At 35.8% G+C, this 25618-nt stretch overlaps 1 protein-coding gene across 1 annotated transcript in view; it reads left to right on the forward strand.

Moving 5' to 3' along the window:
• Nucleotides 1-25618, forward strand: part of Elp4 (elongator acetyltransferase complex subunit 4) — a 214517-nt gene that overhangs the window by 59941 nt on the left and 128958 nt on the right. Inside the window, exons 5-6 of the mRNA XM_057780320.1 lie at nucleotides 9631-9770; nucleotides 20711-20795. Of these exons, the coding sequence (XP_057636303.1) occupies nucleotides 9631-9770; nucleotides 20711-20795 (225 nt within the window). The remainder of the gene's footprint in view (nucleotides 1-9630; nucleotides 9771-20710; nucleotides 20796-25618) is intronic.

Below are 25618 nucleotides of genomic sequence, written 5' to 3' on the forward strand. Positions count from 1 at the left end.
AGGAGCCATTGGCCTCCTAAAGCTTCTATAACCTTCCCAAACTATGCCACACACAGAGACCAAGGATATAAGTATGTTGACTCTGAGAGACATTTCAAATTCAAACCACAGTTTTCTTTCATTTGATTCTAAGAATGATTTAATTGGCCCCTGATTTCTTCAGTGACCAACTGTTCACTAAAGACTTTGTTGTTCATTCTTCAAGAATATATAGTTTTGTTTTGTTTTGTTCTTCAGTGATTTTTTTAATTCTATTGTAGTCTGATAAGATACATGAAATTAATTCTTTTCCAATTTGTTAGCATTTGCTTTGTAGTGTAGATTTGGGTTATTTTAGAAAAGGTTCCGTGATCTGCTCATCAGAATGTCCTATATGACTTTGGTAAGTCTCTTTTTTCCATTATGTAACTTAACTAGCTCTATAGTTTCTGTATTGATTTTTAAATTGAGTGAGTTATCTAAAGTTTAAAGTGGGGATGTTGAAGTCATTCACTGATGTATCAAGACCTGTTTCATTTTCTATACCATCTAATTACCAATTAATGTTTGGCTTGTAAAATTTGGAGATACAATAGTACATATACATATTTATAATTGTATCTTCTTGATGAATTGTCCTATGTATTAATATGGCTTTTGAGTTTTTTATTTACTTTAATTTTTATGTGAATGGATGTTTTGCTTCTTTGTGTGCCTGTATATCATATGCATGGCTGGTAACCATAAAGGCTAGAAGAGGGCTTTAGAATTCCTCAAACTGAGTTAAAGAGGGTTATAAGCTGCCATGTGGTTGCTGGGAACTGAGCCTGGGTCCTCTAGAAGAACAGTCAGTGTTCTTTAACTGTTGAGTCATCTCTGTGCACCAATGTGGCTGTCAATGTCCATTTCACTAATTTGGGTTTGAATATCTAACCAGCATGCTTTCAGGTTCCTATCATTGGATATGTTGATTCCAACATTTTCTTCTGTTCTTTACCAGTGAAGTATGTTTCTTAACACAATTGACAGTTGGATGTTTTTTCAATCCAGCTAGATATCTGCATCTATTCATTATTATTATTTTTGTTTTTTGAGACAGGGTTTCTCTGTAGCTTTGGAGCCTGTCCTGGAACTAGCTCTTATACCATGATGGCCTCAAACTCACAGAGATCCGCCTCCCTCTGCCTCCTAAGTGCTGAGATTAAAGGTGTGCCCCACCACTGCCTGGCTTAATTGAGGCTTTTTTTTTTTTTCCTTAAAGATTTCTGCCTCTTCCCTGCCACCGCCTCCCATTTCCCTCCCCCTCCCCCGATCAAGTCTCCCTCCCTTATCAGCCCAAAGAGCAATCAGGGTTCCCTGTCCTGTGGGAAGTCCAAGGACCACTCACCTCCATCCAGGTCTAGTAAGGTGAGCATCCAAACTGCCTAGGTTCCCACAAAGCCAGTACGTGCAGTGGGATCAAAAAACCCATTGCCATTGTTCTTGAGTTCTCAGTAGTCCTCATTGTCCGCAATGTTCAGCGAGTCCGGTTTTATCCCATGCTTTTTCAGACCCAGGCCACCTGGCCTTGGTGAGTTCCTGATAGAACATCCCCATTGTCTCAGTGTGTGGGTGCACCCCTCGCGAAATCTGACCAAGGAAGTGAAAGATCTATTTGACAAGAACTTTAAGTCTTTGAAGAAAGAAATTGAAGAGGACACCAGAAAATGGAAGGATCTCCCTTGCTCTTGGATTGGGAGGATCAACATAGTAAAAATGGCAATTCTACCAAAAGCAATCTATAGATTCAATGCAATCCCCATCAAAATCCCATCAAATTTCTTCACAGATCTGGAGAAGACAATAATCAACTTTATATGGAAAAACAAAAAACCCAGGATAGCCAAAACAATCTTATACAATAAAGGAGCGTCTGGAGGCATTACCATCCTTGACTTCAAACTCTATTACAGAGCTACAGTATTGAAAACAGCTTGGCATTGGCATAATTGAGGCCTTTTAAAGTGACTATTATTATTATTGAGATAGGTTTTCTAATTCCTATAATTTTGTTGGCTATTTTTCTAGTTGATTAAATTATTTGTTTTAAGGTGTGTGTGTGTGTGTGTGCATGTGTTAGTATATTTTCTATCTTCCCACTTAAAGTTTGCTAGTTTAAATTTGTGAGTCTTTAGAGACCACTTTCCACTCAAACTACCAAAATGTGCTTTTTCCTTTTTATTTTTTTTATTTTTGGTATTGGGCATTTTGATATTCTCCCACTTGTCTGTTGTTCATTTTTCTCTCATAAAATTTATTCTTTCCTGCGATAATCATAATTAAACTCTTCCTTCCTCTATATATGGTCTTCCTTTCAACTGGTGGCTTAGTGATCATAAACTGTCTTTATTTGTGCTTGTCTTAAAATATTTCTATTCCTAGATCAAGTTTTAGAGCTAGCTTTGCTGGATGGAACAGTCTTGGTTGGTACTTACTTTCTTCCCCTGAAATATAGCATTCCGTGTTTTCCTTACACATTAGAGTTATTGGTGAGAAATATGGTGTTATGTTGATGTGTTTGCCTTGTGTGTTCATGTTCTAGATTTATAGCTTTTATTGTTGTTTCTTTTTTAAACATATTTATTATTTAGTTAATTCGTGAGTGAGTGTGTGTCTGTGTCACGGTCTGTGTATGGAGGTCAGAGCACATCCCTTGGGATTATTGATTATCTCTCCTACCATGTGAGACCTAGGGGTGAAACTCAAATCATCAGACATGGCGGCAAATGTCTTCACCCTCAGAGCCATCTCTCTGACTCTGATAATATTTCTATTGCTTTGTATTTTTGACATCATAACTGTGGTTAAAGCTCTCTGGTTGTGTCTATTTGGAGTTCTAAATGCCTCGTGTTTGAATGTCAATTTCTTTCTCTCATATTTTACTGTGTTGCTATTGAACAGTTCATACCATTTTTAATCTCAGCTCCTTCTTCTGTGCTATGGCTTCTTGGGTTTGGTCTTTCTCATTCTTTCCTTTATTGAATATGATATTATCTTTACCATGGCCCTTATTGCTGATATTCATGCTTCTGCTTGATCTTGTTTGTTTGATGATAATCCTTTCCGCTGTCTTTTGTTTGTTTCTTTGGTTGGTTGGTTGGTTGGTTGGTTGGTTGGTTGGTTGGTTGGTTTTTCTGAGACAGGGTTTCTCTGTGTAACAGCCCTAGCTGTCCTGGAACTAGCTCTTGTAGACCAGGCAGGCCTGGAACCTGCCTTTGCCTCTCGAGTGCTGGGATTAAAGACATGCACCACCACCACCTAGCTTCCACTGCCTTTTTAAGTTGGGTCCTTTACCATGTATTTTTAGCATTTCTGTTTGGTTGATTTCGGAATCTCAGTTTCCTTCCATACATTTTCCTCTGTTTTTTATTTAAATTTCTCTTCCTTGTTGCTGCTCTTTTTATCTACTTTGCTAATGCTCTTTACCCAGGTTCTCAGCTTATTTCCTTGCTTTATTTATCTGATTATTTGACTCCTCTGTGGGTTCTTTACTGTTTGAAAGTGGGATTCTGAAATCCTTTTCTGATACTTGAGCCATCTCGTGTCTTTCATTTCAGATGCTGGGGAACCATGAGCTTATAGAAGCTTATTGGCTGGCTTTCTCATCTGTGTGTTTTGTTGATGTGTTTTGTACATCTTCTAGAATGATTGTGTTCTCCAGTTTGTTTGTTTGTTTTTTTATTTTATTTTATGTGAGTCTCCTTGGTGCATTGTCTTTGCTTGAGTTATGTTTCCTGTACTATTTAGGACAAAAACTATCTATAATAACCAAGAATTATTTTACAATTTCAATGTCAATGAATAGTAACTGATACCAGGTCCATCAGTTATATCCTGATAACGTTCAGGCAGACATACTTCAGGTGGTATGGGGGTCTTCAGATCTGAGAGGTTAAAAAGTGAAATGAAATGGGAAGGGAAAAAGGAGAGCAAATACAAATAAGGGAAGTATGTATTACACACTAGGTACACAAACTGCACAGTCATAAATGCTTATTCAGTCAAGAGCCAAGCTAAAATAGCTGAGCAATTGAAATATAAAAGTATCATTTAAAAAATAAACTAAATAGAAAATATAGCATATGCTAGTATTTCTTCCTGCCTGTCTCTGTCTCTCTCTCTCTCTCTCTCTCACACACACACACACACACACACACACACACACACACGGTTTTCCTCACATCAACATTTGGGTTTTGTAGCTACCGCTGCAAAATGGAAAGAAGGCATAGTGTCAAGAATACAAACAAGGTGGATTAGTGTGGATTCACTGCTCAGAGGATCTTCGGTGTCACACTCAGGCTTGTGAGGTTTCCTGGTCTGAGACCCAAGCCTGCCTGCTGAAGCCTTGTCTGTTATGCTGAGGATCAGTGTTGTGTCCCTGTGCTCTGACCCCTGTGAGAGACGCACCCATGCATGTGCTCACCTTTGCTGCTGGTGGTTCTCTTCCAAGCTAGATCCTGATCCTTTCCCTTCTAGATGCCACAAGATCCTTGCCTGAGAAAATGCCTCTGTCTGTTCTGCTGGGTTCGGCACACTTACTGCGTTTCCATGGTACTGTATAGACCCTGACAGAGGTAGTGTTTCCAATGTCTTCTTTGGTTGGATTCACCCCAGGGTGGTTGTGGATGTTTTCAGCATTGAGTTGCTGTGCAGTACTTCCACCCTAGCGTCTGTGGCTGCCCTGCCTGTCTCTCTGCCCTGGGTGTTCACAGCTTATGGTTACTCACCTGCCACTCAGTCTTTCTCTGGCTACCAGTCTCCCACAGCACTCTGACTGAAAAAAGGACAGCCCTTTCTTGTCAGCTTCCACCTACCCCATGCTGAGTATAGACCAGGGTTTATGCTGGATGCCAATGGCTACTTCCCTTGTATGTTTCTTCTCCGTGAGAATTATTTAGTCTCGTCTTGATTGTGTGTCCTTTCCTCCACACTTCTCATTTGGCTTCACACTCCCTTTTTTGCATTTGTGATGTTCTGTTACTCTTCTATTGTTAACGATAGAATATTCTTTCTTACCTCAGTCTGTGTGTGCGTTCACATGTGGAGGCCTGAATTGATGTCACGAGTCTGTATTTGGTTATTTTTTGTTGTTGTTGCTGTTGCTGCTGCTGCTGTTTTTTACAGTACTGAAACTGCACTTAAGGCCGCATACTTGCTAGGCAAGTGTCCCTTACTGAGTTTGGAAATCAGCAACTGAATGGGTGGCTAGTGAACATGAGTGATATGCCAGTCTCTGCCCTCTAAGACAGGGGTTACAGATGCATGTTGCCCTTCTGGGTTTTTAGATGGGGAGCGGGAACCTTAACTCTGATCCTCACTCCAATGCAGCATTGCTCAGCATCTTCTCAGCCCTCTTATTCTAACTTATACTTCAGGAAGTCACACAAAACAAAACCACCATCTTAGCTGAGGCCTTCATTGTTACTTTGTAAATTATAACCTACAATATTCTCCTATTTATTTAGTATTCTATTTTCTTCTGGGAGTTTGCTGAAATACTATATTATCTACGGTGACTTCCTTTTCACTGAACATGAAATATTACTTTCTCTTGTAATACTTTATTTTCTTCAAGACATTATTTAAAGAAGAAAATCATATATCCATACCATTGTTTATTTTGTGTCTATTTTAGGATGCAAGCTCAGAAAGAGAATGTTTTGCTTTATTGGTATGTAATGTATGTTCATAAAATCAATTAATGAGTAAATTAAATGATAATGAATTTAATCATTAAAACTACAATAAGTAATTACTTCTTTTTGCTTTGTTGTCAGTGCTCAGATTTAAGTTTGCTTCTGCTTACAAGTGTGTGCTCCCAGTTTTAGGAGTAAGAATCATATCTGCTATCTCTCCTTTTTTTAAAAGTTTGTTTTTGGCCCTTCACAGTAATTTTATATTCAGTGACTGACTTCTGCCTGTGATCCTTGTCCAGCACTTGTCATCTTTTTCTATGTCTAGACATTTCTTTGCAATTTCAAGTTTGAAAATAAAACAAAAACATTTAGCTTTCTATATTTCCTTGAACAAAATGCAGTTTCACTGTTTAAGAGTAAAGAAGTAGCAGTAATTCTAAATGAGATATATTAATTATCAGAGATGCCCTTAATGTAAATTCTTACCAAATCTATCGAGTGTAGTCCTAGTCTACTTGGGGAATATGAAAAATGACACAGATGTGGACAGAAGTTAAGCACTTCATAATGCATAAATGTTTTACTCAATCTAAAGAATATTTAGTTTTAAGAATCCTTCCTGACTCACTAATGATTTAGATTTTCTAATGATTTATGTGGACTTGTCCTCTCCTTGATTATTAATACACACTGCACTCCTCACCCTACAGATTGCTGGCCTACAGTGCATTCTGGATTTCACTTCAGAAGTGTAGGACTCTAGTGTCGGTCTCCAGCCATTCGTGGCAGCATATCAGATTCTTGTTATAATTAGTGGTTTAGCCACAGGAGTTCTGGTAGATTTGTGAATATGTCAATGTGCAACCAATTTTTTCAGTAAGGCAATGGAATTGTGAAGGACAATGACAAATTTCCTGATTCTCTAATGAATCATAACTTAGTAATAATAATATTTATATTATGTTCAAATTTATAAAACATTAGTTGTCGATATTGCATAGATTATTTTGAGATCATAATAAAATCATGATTAACCATGTTCTAGCGATTGAGCTGAGGCTCGTGAGGTTTAGTTAGTGGTTGGATTCTTGCTATCCGCCGGACTCTCTCAGAAGCAAGACTTGCTAACAATGAAGAGACACAGCTTATGTAGACTATTCGTGTGTTTCCTCTGCAGTTCTCTGCTTCCTAACACACTGGAGACACAGTGTGGTGGTGGTAGAGTGTGCTATTGTTTTGTTGCTTAGCTTGCCTTCTCAACTCCCATCAGATTCCATTTTTTAGCACAGTAAAAACTAACTTGTATTTTTCTGTTCCACAGATGGTAAAGTTAAAGGTAGTTTATGGATGTGCAATAAAACTTTACATATCTAAAATTAAAGCAACATATTCTTAGCACATGAAATAAATGAACTGCTTTTTCATGATAGGTTGATATAAAAATGCAATTTAATTTTTATGACAATGATAATTTTATAGGTAAACACTATTAGAGTAACAACAATAAGCTTATATTTTTAAAATAATTGGTAGGTCTCAAAAGATTTCAGTATTTCAGAAATCTGACTGTATGCTGATATTATGTGTCTTGGACAGAAAACTTTGTAAAACTTTTTATCCTCTAAAAATATATTTGTCTTGTTTTCGTTTTATTCAAAGATTGAAATATTTCATCAGTAATGAAAACCTTGTGTCTACCTTATCAATATTTTTGCCTTCACATTTGGTCTTAACATCTAAATAAATTAATAACAATTATATAAAACTTTCCAGTTTTATTTTTGTATTTTAATAAATTGTTTGTGTTCTGTATGTAAACTGTCACAGCATGAAATCAATTTTCTGCCTTGATTCATCCAAAATCTGGGAATTCTGTCACACTAATATTATAATTAAAAGCATTAATAGTGACGGCAACTTTAAAAGCATACCTTGCTTTTTGGTAATTTGGTGTATTTCTGTGAGTGCAGGGGACTTCAAGAACCTTCAATCCACTAATAAATTTATTAACTCAAACTTAAAAGAAGTGAAAAGTCTCTCTTTCTTTCTCTCTCCCCATGGTCAGTCTGCTAAAATAGATTATTCATGCTTATTTGATTCAGGTAGGCTTTTGCAAGCTTCCCTACCAGGCCTGGGAATGTGGTACATTGAGGCCTTTTCAGAGGCTTCTGACATAGACCAAGCTTTTATTGCATGGTGTTTTATTATAGCCAAATCCTAGTCTCCACCCAGTTTGTAGGCACTCAGCTTATTCTTTTGAATCAGGAAAGGTTATCACCTACCTTAATCCATGCTAGTGCATGGATTAAGGACACCAGTGTGCCCCAGGATTCCCAAAGAGGATCCTGGAAACTTCTGGTTTCTTCTTTTTTGCTGTCTTTACTAAATTCTATTGGGCCTTAGGGGGATTTGCATCTGAAATGGGCAACCTGGTGTTTTTCTCAATGAAGACATCAGATCAAAGTTCAGTTAGTCAAGGCCTTTCTGAAACATTAAGAGGGCTTGGACTTACACAATAAAAAGATGAGCTCTCGCAGAGATTGCAGTAAAAACATTCTAAACTATAATCCGGATAAAGAATCAATTATAGGCCAAAGAACAGACCTTGTTTAAATTGCTTTAGACTAATAACTTTACATTTAAAAATCTTTACACCGTATTTTTAAGAAAATTATTTTAATGTCATATAATTTATTTGTCAATACTTTTCATAATAAATGGAGAATTTGTGTCTTAGGAACCATAATTCTGCACATATTATTATGCATTGAAAAGATTGTATTGAAGCTAACTAATAGATGTCTTTCATTAATGAAAATAAATAGTACCTTATAGAGAGATGCACATTCATTTTATTTAGAAAATAAATGTCACACCCACAGACTCAGTCTAAGAAAAATGCTTCTATTAGATTTCAGGATGTTTTATTTCATTTGACTGTATAATTTGGTGTTTATAGGCATTTAATTTAGGAATATGAATCATTGAAATCTTAAATGCAAATAGCTAGTGTCAAGCAAACGTGTGTTTGACTAAATTAAAAAATTGTCATTCTGTAAGATAAGAACCTCCTAAGAGTTCTCACGTTTGTGCAGAAACTCTGTTTGTTTTGAGCATCCCCACATTTGCCAGTTTCTTAGTACTCAGGAATGATCACAGTAAACGTTAGACCAGAGCTTTTATGGGAAGCTGCTGCCAGATGGAATTTGTTAATAATTCAGCTTTATGGAGAAGGGTGTGGGGGCAGAGGATGTATTCATTAGTATCAGCCTCGGTTCCATTCAAAACAATAGTTAATAGATTTTTACTCACATATGTAAATAAATTCAGTGCCAATAGCTGTTAGTTTCCTAAGAGAAAGATGGTTTCTTGCAGAAACTGTTAATAAAGAATGTAAAACCAAGTGTCTGTTGGTCTCCATAGTTCTCACACATCCTCTCACTCTCACACATGCCTTGGTCTTGTCTGGACTCTGATACATTTGACACCATCAGCTTCATTTAAGTTAATAAGGTATATTGTACATGAACATTTAGTTTCAATATGATGCTTGGTTAAACACATCTAAATACTTGATTTCTTTTGGGGCTTCCAACCAGTAAATTAATTTGGCTTAACTTCACTTAGTTCTCTCATCTCCTTATTCAATTTATCATTAAAATGTGAGCTATTATGTATGAATTAAAAATTATGTATATTAAAATTTTGACTTAGAAAAAGAGATGTACAGAATAGTTTTAAAATGAGAGAGGTATATGAATTATAAACTTATAAATCATTAACAGTGAAAACAACTTGAGAGTAGAAAGTTTAATTCCTCGTTGAATATAATTTGGCTAATAAAAGCTATTGTATGGGTCTTTAAGTTCAGTAAGTGTATGTATATCAGCTTTTCCTTATTAACTTTATGTTAGTCAAAGAAATTATAGGACAAAATAATGTTATTTTAATAACCAGCATGATTTTCCAGCAGGCTGGACCAGTGTCATCTTCACGATTTGGTCACTATTATGATATATCAAAAAGGATTCCTCCGGAGCTGCTGGGGAGTTCAAAATGGCATGGATTCTTCCTTACAGAACACATAACTTCAGATCTTAAGGGAGAATCCTGGTAAGTCAACGGCTCGTGTAACAGCAAATTTGGACTTCAGATATCAGTAGATTGCATTTACCTCATTTTTAAAGATTTCAAATATCAATAATGCGAGTTTTCTACAAATACATAAGAAATTATATATTTATTTTGTAATATCCTATTATATGTTCTTTTTCTTTCTTTTTGGTTCTGTAAACTACCTGTTGGTTTATAATGTGATAGATTTGGATACCAAACTAGTTACAATTCCATCTGATTTTACTTTCCAGGACATGGGAAAACAATTTCTAATTAGGACTTCAACCTATAATCCAAATACATCTCATAAATTCTTTGATATAATTAATCCCAGGAAAATGTGTCGAGCACTGCTGCTCTCTAGTACTTTTTAGTAGGTGATCTTTTAAAGGGTACACAAGTATATGTTTTTATTTTTTTCTTTTTTCTTTTTTTAATACTGACTCCTGTTATGATCTTGAAATTTCTGATGATCTTCCTAGCCTGTTTTTATGCGATGCTAGGGCTTGTATAGCAAGGCAAGCACTCTTGACAACCAAACTACGTTTCTCTCTGTTTGATATTCCACTTATATTAAGACATTATAAGTTTTAGTGATGCTGAAATTAAAATACTCTGTGATTTTTAGATGACAAGATAGGTTAGAGTTAGAATTTTTTTTTTTTTTTTTTTTTTTTTTTTTAAGACAGGGTTTCTCTGGCACGAGGTGGCCGAGTGGTTAAGGCGATGGACTGCTAGAGTTAGAATTTTACAGTGAAGAGTTTTTTAAACAATCTAACCTGTTTATAGTGACAAAAATTTATTAAAGCAGAATTCTGAAAGTTACAGACTTATTATTAAATAATGTGTGAGATATTAAGAAGATTCACTTTCAGTCCTTACCACAGTAAGCTAATGAACAGATTGTAGTCTGTGTCTTCTTTATCACTATCAAATCATTTTTAATTATTTATAGGCAGGGAGTTGTGAAATTAAATGACTTAAATGTCTTGTGTCTGTTCTAGAAATAATCCGTGAACCTTTAGTCAACACTGTTCAACTTAAGTCTTTTTCAGAACTCTTTTGCTTTGTTAACAGGTTAGAGGCCTAAAATGGCACATGGGCACTGCTTTAGTGTTAGTGGCTATGCTAACGAATGACTACTATGTTTTGGGCACGCTGCTATATATTGTACATTTATTACCTCCTATCATTCTTAAGTTGTAAGCAAATATTTCTGTTTTTCAGAAGATACTGACATACTCAGATCTAGCAGGGTCCCAGCTGCATTGTGGATCCAGGAATAACATGTTGGATCTCTTTGTGCTTCGTTCTTTTTGAAAGCTTTGGTGTCTGTCCTTTTCATTGTTTTGTTGTAGACAAAGCGTACTAATGAAGGAATAAAAGCTTGTTTCTGGTTCTGGCTTCATCCTGTTGTGCTCTCGGGATCCTCCCCTTGACTTCAGTGAAGTCAGTACCCTTATGAATAAGATGGGGCTAAGAAACAGAAGTACCACACATTTAACCATATTACTTTTGTTATTGTTAATTTTGAATCATTTTGTCAGTTAATAGTAGTTCCCAACTTTGCCTATTGAACTAAACACACACACATAAGCATGTGAGCAAAACCTGATAATACCTGCATTCAGTTATTTCTAACTTAGAATTCTGTGGTGGCAGTAATTCTTACTGTCTTGTTCATAGAATGCTCAGCCATATCAATGTAAAATGTGAGCTGGGGCCACCATCCTCTTGTAGAGTACTTATTTAGCATCAATTCAACCCTTAGCAACACAAAATTAAATAAAGCATGTATAAAGGATAGTGTGACTAAACAAAAAACATTGCTTTTGTCATTTAAATCGACATTTATTTTAAGGAGCAAACTTTTTTTTTTTATACCAGAAAACATGAAGTTTTTATGCATTCATTCAGGTAAAGAGGGGAAGGAAGAAGTTAACGTTAGTCAAATGCCTTTCAGGAGGGATACTGTTCAGAAATTTGACTTTAGTCTATTCATTTAATTTTACCAAGAGCCTTTTGAGCTAGGTATCTTTACTGTTGTTGCAAATTGTAAGTCACTAAAGACAGTGATTCTCACCCTGTGGGTCATGACCCCTTTTGAGGTCAAATGACCCTTTTGCAGGGGTTGCATATCAGATACCCTGCATATCAGCTATTTAGATTATGGTTCATAACAGTAGTAAAATTATAGTTAAGAAGAAGCAAAGAAAATAATCTTGTGGTTAGGGGGTAATCACAACCGAGGAACTGTATTAAAGGGTCACAACAACCACTACACTAAGGTAACACCCAAAACCATGTCTGTAAAACCTCCCCGTTGCTGGAAATGTGCAGCTAACCAAGCTGAAGGGCCTAAAAACTATACTTCAATGAACTATGAGGATGTAGTCAAATGGTCTTTAAAACCTATAATTGCTGGAATGTTTTTTGAAAGCTAGCAGTTTTATGCAGAATAGGAAAATTTATAGATTTTAATTACCAAGGCAGTTTTTCATTTCATAATAGTTAACTGATAATTCATTTATTTCATATTAAACTTAAATGCTTAATTAAATATAATTAAACTTTAAACATGTAATTAAATTAATTTTGAATACGGGTACTTTACCATGTGAGATTTATTTTAATTTATGAAAAGTATATGCTCATTTCACTGACATGAACTTTACTGGTTCATTTATAAAACAATAAAGCCAAGCCTTATACTTGTCTATACTTTTCCTATAATTAAAACTAGAGGATATAGTTGTATCTCTCTACCATGTGTGAGATACAATATATAATTTCATAATTTCTAAAGGCACCATTGATAACGAGAAAAATTTCACAGCAAGTAAAACTGAAGGTCATTTGAAATTTATAATAATTAATTTTAAATTACTGGTAGGTTTATGTATAGAAAATGTTCATATATATACTATAAATGTTTAATTAAAGCCTAGGCACTAAAAACTTGACATATATCACAGTATTGTTAAGGTTGCTTTAGAGAGCTGGTACCTACAGTCCCAGCACTGGGCAGGTGAAAGAAGACCAGAAGCTCCAGGATAGCCTAAGACATCCAAAGATATCCAAAAGGATAGCTTTGACAGTCCACTGTCTGAATGTCACAGTATGGTAAGATAAGGATGACAAAAGCTCATTCTAGAATTATTCTGCAATGTTGATTTACTTTTTAATTGGATATTGTTTTAATTTTAGTTTTGAGTTTAATTTTGACAGTGGATATGTCCAAGCACACACAGCAAGCAAATTTGTTTCCTTACTGAAATATACTGCCATTCCAAAGTTAGGACAGCAGACAGTTTTCCTAATGATCAACAAAGCTAACATACTTTCTAACCTGCTACTCCCACTAGTATTCATTGCCTTTCTGTTCCTGTGATAGAATATCATGACTAACGCAATTTGCGGAAGGCATTTATTTTGGCTTCTGGTTCCAGAGGGCAGCAAGCATGGCTGCAATAGGCATGCTTCATGGCTCACACAGAAGCTGAGAATTCACATCTTCAACCAGAAGCACAAAGCAGAGAGAGTGAACTGGAAGTGGCCAGGGCTTTTAATCTACAGGCCCTCCCCTAGTGACACAACTTCTCCAGCAAGACTGTACCCCTAAACTCTCCAAACAGCACCACGAATTGGGGACAAAGTGTGTTCAGATAACTACAGGATAGGGTCAGTTCTCATTCAAATCACTGTCCTGCTGAATCTCAGCATCCTACGCAAACTTGCATGTTTAGGCTCTTATACAAATATCAAATTATTTAGAGATGAGGTCTTTGTTGTGGTTTGAATCTGGAGTAGCCTTCATTTGGTCCCCAGCTTATGGAACTATTTTGAAGGCTTTATGAAACAGGGTCTGGCTGGTGGAGGTAAGTAACTAGGAGCAGGCCTCAGAGGTTAGAGCCCTGGTTCCAGTCCCATGGTCTGCTCACTGCCACACATTTCTGTCACCATGAATTCCACCGTGCCGTCCTGTCATGGTGAGCTGAAATATCTCTGAAACTGTGATATGTCTGTGCTAATATTAGAAAACACGTGAGGTTTGGTGGTGGATAAAAACCAGAAGTTTTCTCACAGGTATGTAGGCCAGAGACTCCAAAGCCAATGTACGAGAAGGGTTTACTGGGCAGTGAGGGCTACCAGGTGCTGAGTCTCTCTCGTGCCTGGACTGAGATCCCTGGGTATTTACAAGCAGGGTTGAAGTTTTGTCAGATGGAGTCAAAAAAGCCAAACAGCAAAGAAACTTACAAAATCAAACTAGCAAACAAAGTGATAGTCTATGAACTGTGAGCAAAAGAGAGTTGAAAACAGCTGCTAATGATAGAAACAAAGTGGAACAATGGTCGCACTGGGAACAAAGAAGACACCATCCAAATCTCCAAAATACTGAGGAAGATTCTAAGCTGTGGCTTTCATGTATGCTGAAATGTGTAGATAATAAAAGCAAAAATAGACAAATGGCACTATTTTAAAAAATATACTTTTGGCAGTACATTGTGGCTCACGCCTTTAATCCCAGCACTTGGGAGCCAGAGGCAGGTGGATCTCTGTGAGTTCAAGGCCAGCCTAGTCTGCACAGCGAGTTCCAGGACAGCCAGGATTGTTTACAGAGAAACCCTGTCTTGAAAAACAAAAACAAATAAACAGGTACACGTACACACAGTTCTGTTCTCCACAGACAATACAACAAGCCTCACTGCTTCAGAAATATGAGAGTTCACATCAGAGATACCACTTTTCAACTGTCAGGTATTTAAAATAACACCCTGTGTTCGCTCTGATGTGGAAAAACAGCCACTCATTACTTGTGAGAGTACAACTTACTGAGACAATCTTAGGAAAAGGAATCAGAAGTTAGGCTATCTGCTGTCTTTTTACTATTAATCCATTTCTGTGAATTTATCATAAATAATGACATCAGCGATATATATAGACATCCTCTCTCTCTCTCTCTCTCTCTCTCTCTCTATATATATATATATATATATATATATATATATATATAATCTTAAAATTGCTGTAAAAAGAAAAAAACCCACTGAGATCATTCGTCACCATAATAAAAGCAGTCTTGATTGAATGATGGTGGTGAAGCTTCATTGAATTTATGTGCAAATGTAAGAGTGAATTGACTACAAATATCAAATATTGAAAATTCAAGGTGCATTGGTGCCAAAAAGAGTCATATCTGGCAGAAGCAATAGGATTAGAGTTGTTTTATTGGGTGAAGAGAGGGTATGTTTACTTACATGAAATGAGTAGAAAAGCACCTAATGATGTTGGAAAGAAGAATGCTGCCAGAGTGGAGCCTGAGAGAATCAGGTGTGTGCACAGCTCAGGAGAGAGATGTTAGATGTAGATAGCTCATGCGGCAACACGCCTAAAGTTTATGCAGGCGATGATGGGTGGGATCTATTCCCTTTGGACTTTTTACAATAAAAAATATCACAGAACAGGAAGCTTGAACCAAGAAGTCTGCTCCTCATCATGTCAAGGATGTGGAAGTCCAAACTCAGGTTCTGGCAGGATTACACTTTAGTGAAGATTTTCTCCAAAGACAGAGGCCTGAACTGTCTGTCAATTCACATGGCAGAAGGGGATGCAGCCTCCTTTAGGTCTCTTTTATAAGCGTACTGATCCCATTCATGAGGCCTTAATCCTCATGATCCAGTCACCTCCTAAAGATTCCACCTCTTAACATTATTGTATGTCAAAGTCAAAATAGGAATCTGGGGAGACAGAAATATCCAAAATACAGCAGGTGGACAGATACTTATAATAGCGAGTATGTCTTCCGGATACACATAGGACTAGGTGTAGCTTTGATTGTTTCTATTTTCAGGTCATGAGTGTAATGAACGAAAAGATACTGGAAGTTTGAATAAAAATGGAAATTCACATTTTCCAACTACCTCACTAGCCTCTTGGAATTTGTAGTTATTAACCAAATAGTTTTGCTGGAAAAAAAACTTGGAAAAATAAGAAGATAATGAAGGTACAGAATGGCCATGAAACAAAATAGTTAATTAAGATGCTACCAAATGTATCGCAATAAGAGAGAAGATGAAGACACTGAAGAGAGGGTATCAGAAAGTATGTAATGACCAGGACTGAATACCCACCCCACACTCTGTTAGGGCCTGGAGGAGACACAGTCTGATATTTCATCTCAGTCATTTTCTGAATTATTTTTCATAAAGATCATAACTTCACTTAACAGTCTCCATGCCAAATGGGATTGCTTAGCCATGGCGTGAAGTATTTTTCCAACTGTGATCCAGAGGTCTCTGCTGGTCATTGTTCATCTTCAGTCTTGAATGTGATCTTAGACTCTGCGTCCTTCTCTCTTAGTTGAGCTTCCCTAGTCAGACTCAAATTCAGTGTTAGGTGAAAAGCATGAGACGAAAAGTCAGTAAATGACAGCCTTCAGGGTAATCCTAATGAAATTTGTGACTTGAAAATTACTTGTGAAAAGACTTTACAATCTCTGGAATCACATGCAAATTATATGCTAATAGAACTTTAGCTCAACAGAGTATTTTATACAATTAGTTGAGACATGTATTGTGTCTATGGCCTTATATAGGGTTGCTTCCTACTTGTCATAGTTGAGTCCTTGAACTATACATGCAAATAGAGCTTTGGTAAGATAAACTTTATTTTCCCATTTACTTTCAAAATCATATCAAAAGGTGCTCATCTTTATTTTAATTCATTGTAATTATGGGTGATAATTTTTGAGAATAATAATCTTAATTTTCTGTAAGATTCTGGTTTTTTTTTCTCAAATATTTCTACCAGGTTGCTAAATATTTAAGTGACCAGAATTTCTTATTTTTAAAATTGTAGCAAATTACTTTAATGTGAAAAAGCACTTTGAACCATGTAATTTAAAAATCATGGTGGATAAGAGAGACAAGAGAAAATTTAAAGAAGTTGTCTGTATCGCACTTTGAGCAGAGTTGTTGGCACAGGTTGAACCAGAGCCAGTTCCCAAGCCTTGGCGTCTTCCTGCTGTGTGTGTGGTGCTTCTCAGTTATCAATTGGTATGAAGAGTTCCCTTATCTTTCCACACCAAGTTAAGTACCACCAAGGCACATTTGAGATGGATTTCATGAATACAGCTAAAAAAATCTCTCCCTACAACTGCATGCTGGAATGCATCATTAAAAGTGTTGAGTGAAACCACGCGAGTGTGTGTGAGCCCCTTAGACTCTCCATGCACCACATTCCACGGCTTTAAAATAGTGTAGTTGAAAGTTCCACGGCTTTAAAATAGTGTAGTTGAAAGAGCCAAGTTTCACAGCTTTAGAATGTTTTCAGGGTTTTTGTTTGGTTGGTTTGGTTTATTTGTGTTGAGACATGTTCTCAATATATAGCCCTGGCCAGCTTGAATCTCACTGCCTCGGCCCCCGAGTGCTGGGGTTAAAGGAATGTGCAACCATGCCCAGAAAATATTTTTATTTTGCTAGATTTCTGCCACTTAGTGATGTGTAACCTTGGACAAGTCATTTATCCTGAAATGAGCCTTAGTTTTCCCAATCACAAAATGAGGATGATGACTGTACGTCTGTCACAAGGTGTCCACCAGATGCTGTGACACCAAAGCTGCTTCAGGATTTTCTGTGCACCAAGCGCTTTATTAACTGATAAGATTGAAATTAGGTAGGCTTCTTAAACAGTATACCAAGAGTCTGCTTTCTGCCTGTAAAAATTTCACTTATCACTACTTATTATAATTCCATATTCTATTTTATATTTGTAATTTATCTTTTAACAGACAAAAAGTTAACCTTTTTCAAGAAAAAAATATCTTTATCCTGCTTACCAGTCTGTTTTTTGTTCATTTGTGAAACTAGAATTAATTTTAAGTACTTGGTATTATAAGGTTCAAAATTAGTGCCAGAGCTAGAGAGATAGTTGAGTGGTTAAGAGCACCTGTTGCTCTTGCAGAGGACCAGAATTTGATTCCCAGCACCTACAATTTGTAACTTCAGTTTCAGAGAATTCAGTGCTGCTTCCTGACCTGCTCAGGTGCAATCATGCACATGCAGTCAAAATACTTTAAAAAAAAACTTAGAAATTAGTTCAAATAACTATTTGTATGCTTTATATTTCTATATATTGTGATAACTTTAGGCACATAGAACTGAAATTAGCTCATTTTAATATAAAAATTGTTGGTAGTTGTAAGGGTAAAGCAGAATAGTGGTTCCAAATGGGCTGCAATGGGGCTGAAGAGATGACTCTGAGATTAAGAGCACTGGCAGTTCTTCCAGAGGACCCAGAGGATACAGGTTCAATTCCCAGCACCCACTTGACAGTTCAGAACTGTCTGTAACTCCACTCACAGGAAATCCAACGCCCTCACACAGACACACATGCAGGTGAAAACACCAATGCACATAAAATAAAGGCAAATAATAAGTTTAAAAAGTGGGCAGTCTTTTAATATTTGAAATAGTCAAAACTTTGTTAATGTTTGGAAACAGGCTGAGGACATGGCTCAGTCGGTTAGGTTGTCCTCTGTGATCCACAACTCACTGTGACTCCCCCATACCTGAACTTGCTCAAACATATGCACAGTTACTTATAGATTTAAAAATGCTTGAAAACAGTAATAGCAAAGCAAGGGTCTTTTTTGCAGACAAATTTCCTTCTTGTAAACTCTTATCACTAGACACATGCACACGTGTGCACACACATGCATATACACACATACACACACAGAGAACAAAATTTCCCAATGTTGGAGAACCAACAATAAAGCCAAAATTTCCAATAGAAATGGAAGATATTTTTATCAATATGTGTATATGTTTTTATAAATATTGACCAACAATGTGAGGTAACCATTAGTAATTACTCTTTTAGTAAGGCCCAAATCCAGTTTTAAATTATTTCATTTTATTCATTCAGCAGCTAATATTCATGATTAGTATACATAAATGTATTTCCTAGTTTTATTTTTATAACAGATTACTCTCTAAGAACTTCAATTAACTCAAGAAATTTAATACTTAATGTTCTAAGCATCATTGTCTAGTGGATTATTTTATGTCGATGATAAATAAGTAAAGTGATTAAAAGATATTGGTTTTATGCCTTCACTTTATTCTCCAAAATGAAACATTGAACAAGATCAAGGGACAATATAAGGAAGGGGGGGTATGAGAAGGAGAGAGAGAGCTTATGAAAGAGAGCTTAATACCTCAAATTTTTATGAACAGAAACAGTTCAATGGCAAAGAAAGTTGATTTTTTAAAAACGGACAAAGGATCTAAGTAGACATTACTCTAAAAATGACATATAAGTAGACAACAAATCAATGGGGTAAAAATCTCAAATATCTAATAACTAATCATTACATTATTATGTAATTATGTATACTTTCATTTATATATTATTACGTATATTAAAACCTTAATGAGATGTTGCCTTGCAACCACTGTAATGGCTGTTATCAACAAAGTAAAGGGCAAGTATTGGTGGAAACATAAAAAAGAGAAATCTTTGTATGCTGTTGGTAGATTATAAATTAGTATAAACATAGAAAACAGTGTGGCAGTTCATCACAAAGTTCAGAGTACAATTATTGTATCTGCTAGTGCTCCTTGTGTACTTATATCTAACGAGATGAACTCAGTGTATTGAAGGGATAGCTGCATTCTCTGTTCATTACAGCCAAGATACAGAGTTAACCTGTGTTATCAACAGATAAGAAAATTTGGTATACACACAAATATGTAGCAGAATACTATTTAACCTTGAAAAGGAATCTTGTATTCTACAACATGGATGAAATGAAGGACATTCCCAGGACACTATTACAGAATTGCCTTTTCATAGTGTTATTTATAGACATGTTCTTCCCATCATAGTAGAATATCATGTCCACAATAGCCCGTGTTCTCCCTGAAGGGTGCAGTAACTATATGAAACATACCCATGCTCTGCAGCCCTTCATCTCTTGGAGTCACATTTGTTTTGTACAGAAAGCTTTCCTTTCTCATGTTTACTCCGTTTCTGCAAGATAGGAATTTTGGAATCAGCAGCAGCTGTTCAGGAGCTCACACATGTATGGAGATGCACATGTATTTTTGCTGAATCGACTTCTATTGATGTTGCAGATTAAGCAAATGGGCTGCTACGCTTCTTAACTTCACTCAGGAAGCAGGTTTCCTTCATTCTTTTTAAATGTTCCCTGAAATATCACACAACATTTACAGGGGATTTTTCTCAAGTGTTTTTTTAAGTCCCAAATGCACCTTAAAAATTCATTTTACTGTTTTTAAAGCAATAAACAATGCTTGCATCGTGTGAGAAATATCTTAGATGTCTTCCTAAATTCATGCATTTATTTTTGCATCTTCTTTGAACAAAGGAAATGGGTGAACAATAAATTTAGTAGATTATGCTGTTTGTCTTCACGTGTTCTAAAAATTCAAATTATTTAGTTAGTTTACCAGTTTATTCTACGAAAATTAAAACTTTGATGGAAGATGAGCTCAGGTGATCGGGACATTGATTTGGGAGTGTGTGACTTAGCAGTTCATTAACTATGTGTTAATTATGTATGATTACTCCTGAAAAGCTATGGTGGCTTCATCTTTTAGGTTGCTTCATTAAATCATTAATTTTCTTGGAGGTAACTAAGCCTGACATAATTAAGTCATCTCAGTCTCTACAGATTTTTATCCTCCCATAATGTCAAAAAACTAAGCAATTTAATATAAGATGATATAACTTACTCCCTTTTTGCAGGGTTGTCTAAATGTTTTTAGATTGTCTGACATTAATTTGATGCATTTTCTTGTATATTTAAATACTCCAATACATTCATATTTTTACTTATTTACTTATTTTTATAGATATTTTACTTTCAGTAGTAAGCCCATTTATGTATTTGAACCACTTCTTACCAACAGTTCTTTGTCCCGAGGCTACATGAAGCTGCTTCAATTCATTCAGAACATCATTTATACTGAAGGATTTGATGGATCTAATCCCCAGGTATGAATACTTCAACCTTCTTTAGTCATATGTAGAATATTGTTTTCAAATCTCTGGGGCATGTTTGGAGAGCCTGAGAAAAATCAATAATGTACACACTGTTTTCACAGACATTGTAAATGGGTAGAAAGTATTCATGTGTATTCAGAGTTTTAACTGGGTTCTCAAAATGCACACAAAACAGTCGCATGCTTTGTTATTGCTGATTCTCCTTAAATACCTATGTATAGCTTCTGAAATTAATAACTAGTTATGCTTTTTAATTGCTTCTAACACCACAAGGGTCATATTTTTCTTTTTAAAGTGTTCATATTTCTGTCGTTCAATTCTTAATTCTAATTGCTTTAAGTGTAAGAATTATCACAAGATTTTATGCCTTGTTACATTACATTTTGAATTGTTTCACTGAATAAAAGATATATTTTTGATATAATTTATAGCTGTTCTCTGTACCTCTGATTTTACATTTTCTCCAAATTCCTACTACTGAAGATGTTCCACTTAGTTTAATTTAAACAAATAAAGAAACTTTATTGTTAAACATCATGCCTTGCAAAAATGTTTCTTAGTGCTTTTAGCTGCATTTGACACTAAAGGATTTATATTATTGTATTATTTTAAGATATGTGTGTTATTTTAATAAGTGTATCTCCACAGAAGTTATTTTTTAACCAAGACATAGAAGCTAGAAAGTAATTTTTGGCATCTTTATCTATATTTGCTTTAGTTCATAGGTTTTAAATTTTTTATCAATTTACTTGCTATATTTAACAAATTCTCAATGGCAAAATAAATAATTTTTAAGTTGATTTTTATTGCCAGTTTAATAGCAGGCTTATAATATGTTATGTGTATCTGGAAAGCATTTAGTGTTTCTCATAGTCTTTATAGTGACCACTGGTATTCAATGCAGTTTTACTCTTTTTCCTTATTACTGCAATTTTTGGTCCTAGCTAAGATTTATGGGTGCCATGTCTTCTTTTGGTGCCAGTGTGCTTCTGGAGAGGCAAATTGGTCCCTGACAGACACCTTTCCCCACTTGCGGTGGTAGCTATGGAAACAGGCATGTCATAACAGTTCCTATGGTGCAGTGTGCAAAGCTGCTGTTCTTGCAAAATGGTGACACCTCTTCTGAAAGCAAGAAATTTATAAGATGCAAAAAGTAGCAGGAAATCACATTACTCTTTGCCAAAGAATACATGCATACACTTCTTAGAAACAACCTGCTAAGAGTCCTTAGTAAGTAGCATTGTGTTGAAACACAATGAAGATGGTTCTTCGTTTGTTTGGGTTTGGAAAAAGCACACCACTTTCAAGAAACAATTCATTTATTCTTGAAAAATGATAGAAAATAAAATGGAGCACATTTGGTTCCCTGATGGTGAGAAGCTATATAACAGCTAACTCCCGTAAAGACTGGGGTTAACATTTCTATAGTGAATAACAAAAAATGCTTAAAGCTTTCAAATTAAACTTAAACATACCAATAAGTAATTATAAAAGTAAACTTCCTGTTTATTAGAACTAAAGCATAGTTACTAAGTTATAAAATCATGAAGTATGTTGCTTGCTATATCCCCTGGTTGCGGACACTGCAGACAAGTCAGGAAAGCGAGCACTCCATAGATGCTCCTTTTAGGCAGTAGTCTTCTCCAGTCACAACGTTCTGATGGGGAAAGAGTACTACTTTCAATGGGAAGTTTCTCTTCTGTGCACGTTCAAATATGTTTGAGTAAGACATTTAAAATATACTCTAAAAAGCAGACTATTATTTATTTTTTATAATGTATAATTAACCTTGGTAGAAGTTAAATTGTATCGCTCATCTGTAAACATGTGGGTGGAAGCATTTAAAAGTTACTTCATAACATCATTTGGACATTGATTTTTTTTAATTTTGCATACTAGATTAAATGTTAGATATTCTTATGGGAATAAATATATTTACTGTGTAAATATCAGCTACATTTTTTTAAAAATTAACTTCTGAGATAATACAAGAGTGTCAGCTTTTGTTTCTGCAATTACCATTATTTATGAAAATACATTCTTTATGTTGAAGTTTTATGTTCATTTTTATTCTAATGTGCTATATACCAAACACTTGAAGATTTTATCATTCATTCATTATTTGGGTATTTATGCTAGTTCATGTCAGAGTCACTAAGCATTCATAACTCCTTATTCTGTATCTAAAAGCATCTTTAAACATTTAGCAAGTCTTTTTGTTACAACAGTAAGTAGTAGTGACCTTGTGTTAAAAGACCAATCTCTACATCTCTGAATGCTACTCTCTCCTTTACCTTCACATTTCATTCTCTTTCTGTTTTCTGTGGCCTTTAGTTGATTATTTCAGTAAGGTTTTATTTTCTTGTCTTGGTAGAGCTGTGCTAAGACTTGAACCCAGGGCACTGCACATACTAGCCCACTGAACCATGTCTCCAGCTTTTATTCCTTATTTCTATTTCCTCGTTGTTATTGAGAAACTAACTTAGGCCTGTTACCATGAGATAACAAGTATAACAATAAACAATACCTTATGTTTTTATCAGTTTACTTAAATTTAAGTTTTGTTTCATAAAGGAAGTATCATCTCACTTTTTTTTCACAGATACTATACATAAATTTGCCAGGAACATACTTGTACTTCTTCGTCTTAATAATTGTAGTAAGGTTTATTTATCTTGTTTTAATATGTGTGTACATGTGTGTGTCGTAGGCATGCACGCATACACACATGCACTTATAAGTATGTGAATCTGTTGCCCTCAGAAGCTAGAAGAGGGTATCAGAGCTGGAGTTTCGGTGGGTTGATAACTATACATGCGGGTCTGGGAGGAGAAGGTGGGTCCTCTGCAAGAGAAGCTCACACTCTAAACCACTGAATCCTCTCTATAGCCTCCCCCCCATATTTGTTCTTCTAATATCTGCCCCATGCATGTTTTCACTTCATTTTTCTGGATGAAAACAAATACAATTAAACACTTTCTGTAGACCAAAATCCTAACATATTAAAAATAGCTGAAAACTTTCATCTGTACTAAATATATACATTTTTTTCTCAACCTAGGTCTCTACACAACTCAGTATAACTACTATTTATATAATTTCATTTATATAGTATTGTATATTATAATTCACTAATCCAGGAATGACTTAAAGTAGATGGGTAGATAGCTGTGTTATATGCAATTACTTCATTGTTGTATATAAAGAATTTGAACATATATAGGTCTTGGAATCCAAAGCAATCTCCAGAGTGAGAGCCCCCAGGGATACCAAGAATAACTGTCTATACAAAGCTCTGCACCTACTTCATAGTCCAAATTCGTCATCTTTTTTTTACTCCCCTGCCTAGATACTTTTGTATCCTGGGCTTTCGGATGTTTAGATTCTTTTGCACTGTCACCCTTCATCAATAAATTCTGTTTATAAAGGAGATGCGCATATTCAATTTTTATCTTTTCTATTAGGAAAATAGATTTACTAGATTGAGAAAGCTCATCTAAACTGGCACATATCTAAAATCATGGCTTTAAGAAAGAATGCCATAGCCGGGCAGTGGTGGCGCACGCCTTTAATCCCAGCACTCAGAGGCAGAGGCAGGTGGATCTCTGTGAGTTCGAGACCAGCCTGGTCTACAGAGCTAGTTCCAGGACAGGCTCCAAAGTTACAGAGAAACCCTGTTCAAAAACAACAAAAAAAAGAGAAAGGAGGGAGGTGTTGTAGGAGCTGCGGGCCTCTTCCCACAGCCCGACTCCCGGCCACCTGGCTAGCTTATGCCCCGAAATAACAACACACAAATTGTATTCATTTAAACACTGCTTGGCCCATTTCTATTAATGTTTGTAGCGCCCCAAGGTGCGCTTACTGGGAAGATTCTTGCCTACGTCCATCCTGGGTTGGAGCTTCATCGCGTCTGCTTTTGAGAGGAGCAGTGGCATGGTGTCTGAGCTCACTTCCTCTTCCTCCCATCATTCTGTTCTGTTTACTCCACCCACCTATGTTCTAACCTATCAGGCCAAGCAGTTTCTTTATTAATTAGCCAATGAACTTCCTCCATCAGGGAAGGAGGGAGGGAGGGAGGGAGGGAGGGAGGGAGGGAGGGAGGGAGGGAGGGAGGAAAGGACACTTTATTTATTCCATCATAAATATAATAATGATCTTCCAAATACTTGCATATCACATGTTTTGTGCACAGAAATATTGCTAAATTGTTAAGGAAAGCATTTACAAAACATTTGTTCAGTTAGAATAACCCAAACAGTAGAACTTGTAAACATATATTGTCAGATACTTACTGATCTTTTTTCTGTGTGTAACACTGGCCATCCTAAAGCTTGCTCTGTAGACCAGGCTAGCCTTGAACTCAGAGATCCACCTGCCTCTGTCTCCCAAGTGCTTGGTTTAAAGGTGTGTGCCACCACCCAAAGTATCCTTGCTTTTTAAAAATGTTTTATTTCAAAAAAAAAAATTGACACCATTATTTTAGCCATAATAATCAGTAGTTTCTAAGTGTTAAAGCTTTGAACTTAAATTAGGTCAGTAAAACAATTTCATGAAAAAAACTAGAGACAAATATAAAGTATAAAACCAAAAAGTTTAAAAGTTGTAAACACCTTTCAGACAAAAGCTCACACAGCAGTTGATGGACAGTTAGACAGGAATACAGACGTCCTGGCTTATCGGAAGAGGTGTAGAGTTTTATAATGCTGGGAATGCATTTGTAAGATTTTGAATTAACCTTTTCCTTTATCTTTGCCTCTGACATCTTAATATTATTTTGAGGTTTTGCTATTATTATTGTTTGGGGTTTTTGTTTG

The sequence above is a fragment of the Chionomys nivalis genome, chromosome 9 (assembly GCF_950005125.1).
Source record: "Chionomys nivalis chromosome 9, mChiNiv1.1, whole genome shotgun sequence".
Lineage (NCBI taxonomy): Eukaryota > Metazoa > Chordata > Mammalia > Rodentia > Cricetidae > Chionomys > Chionomys nivalis.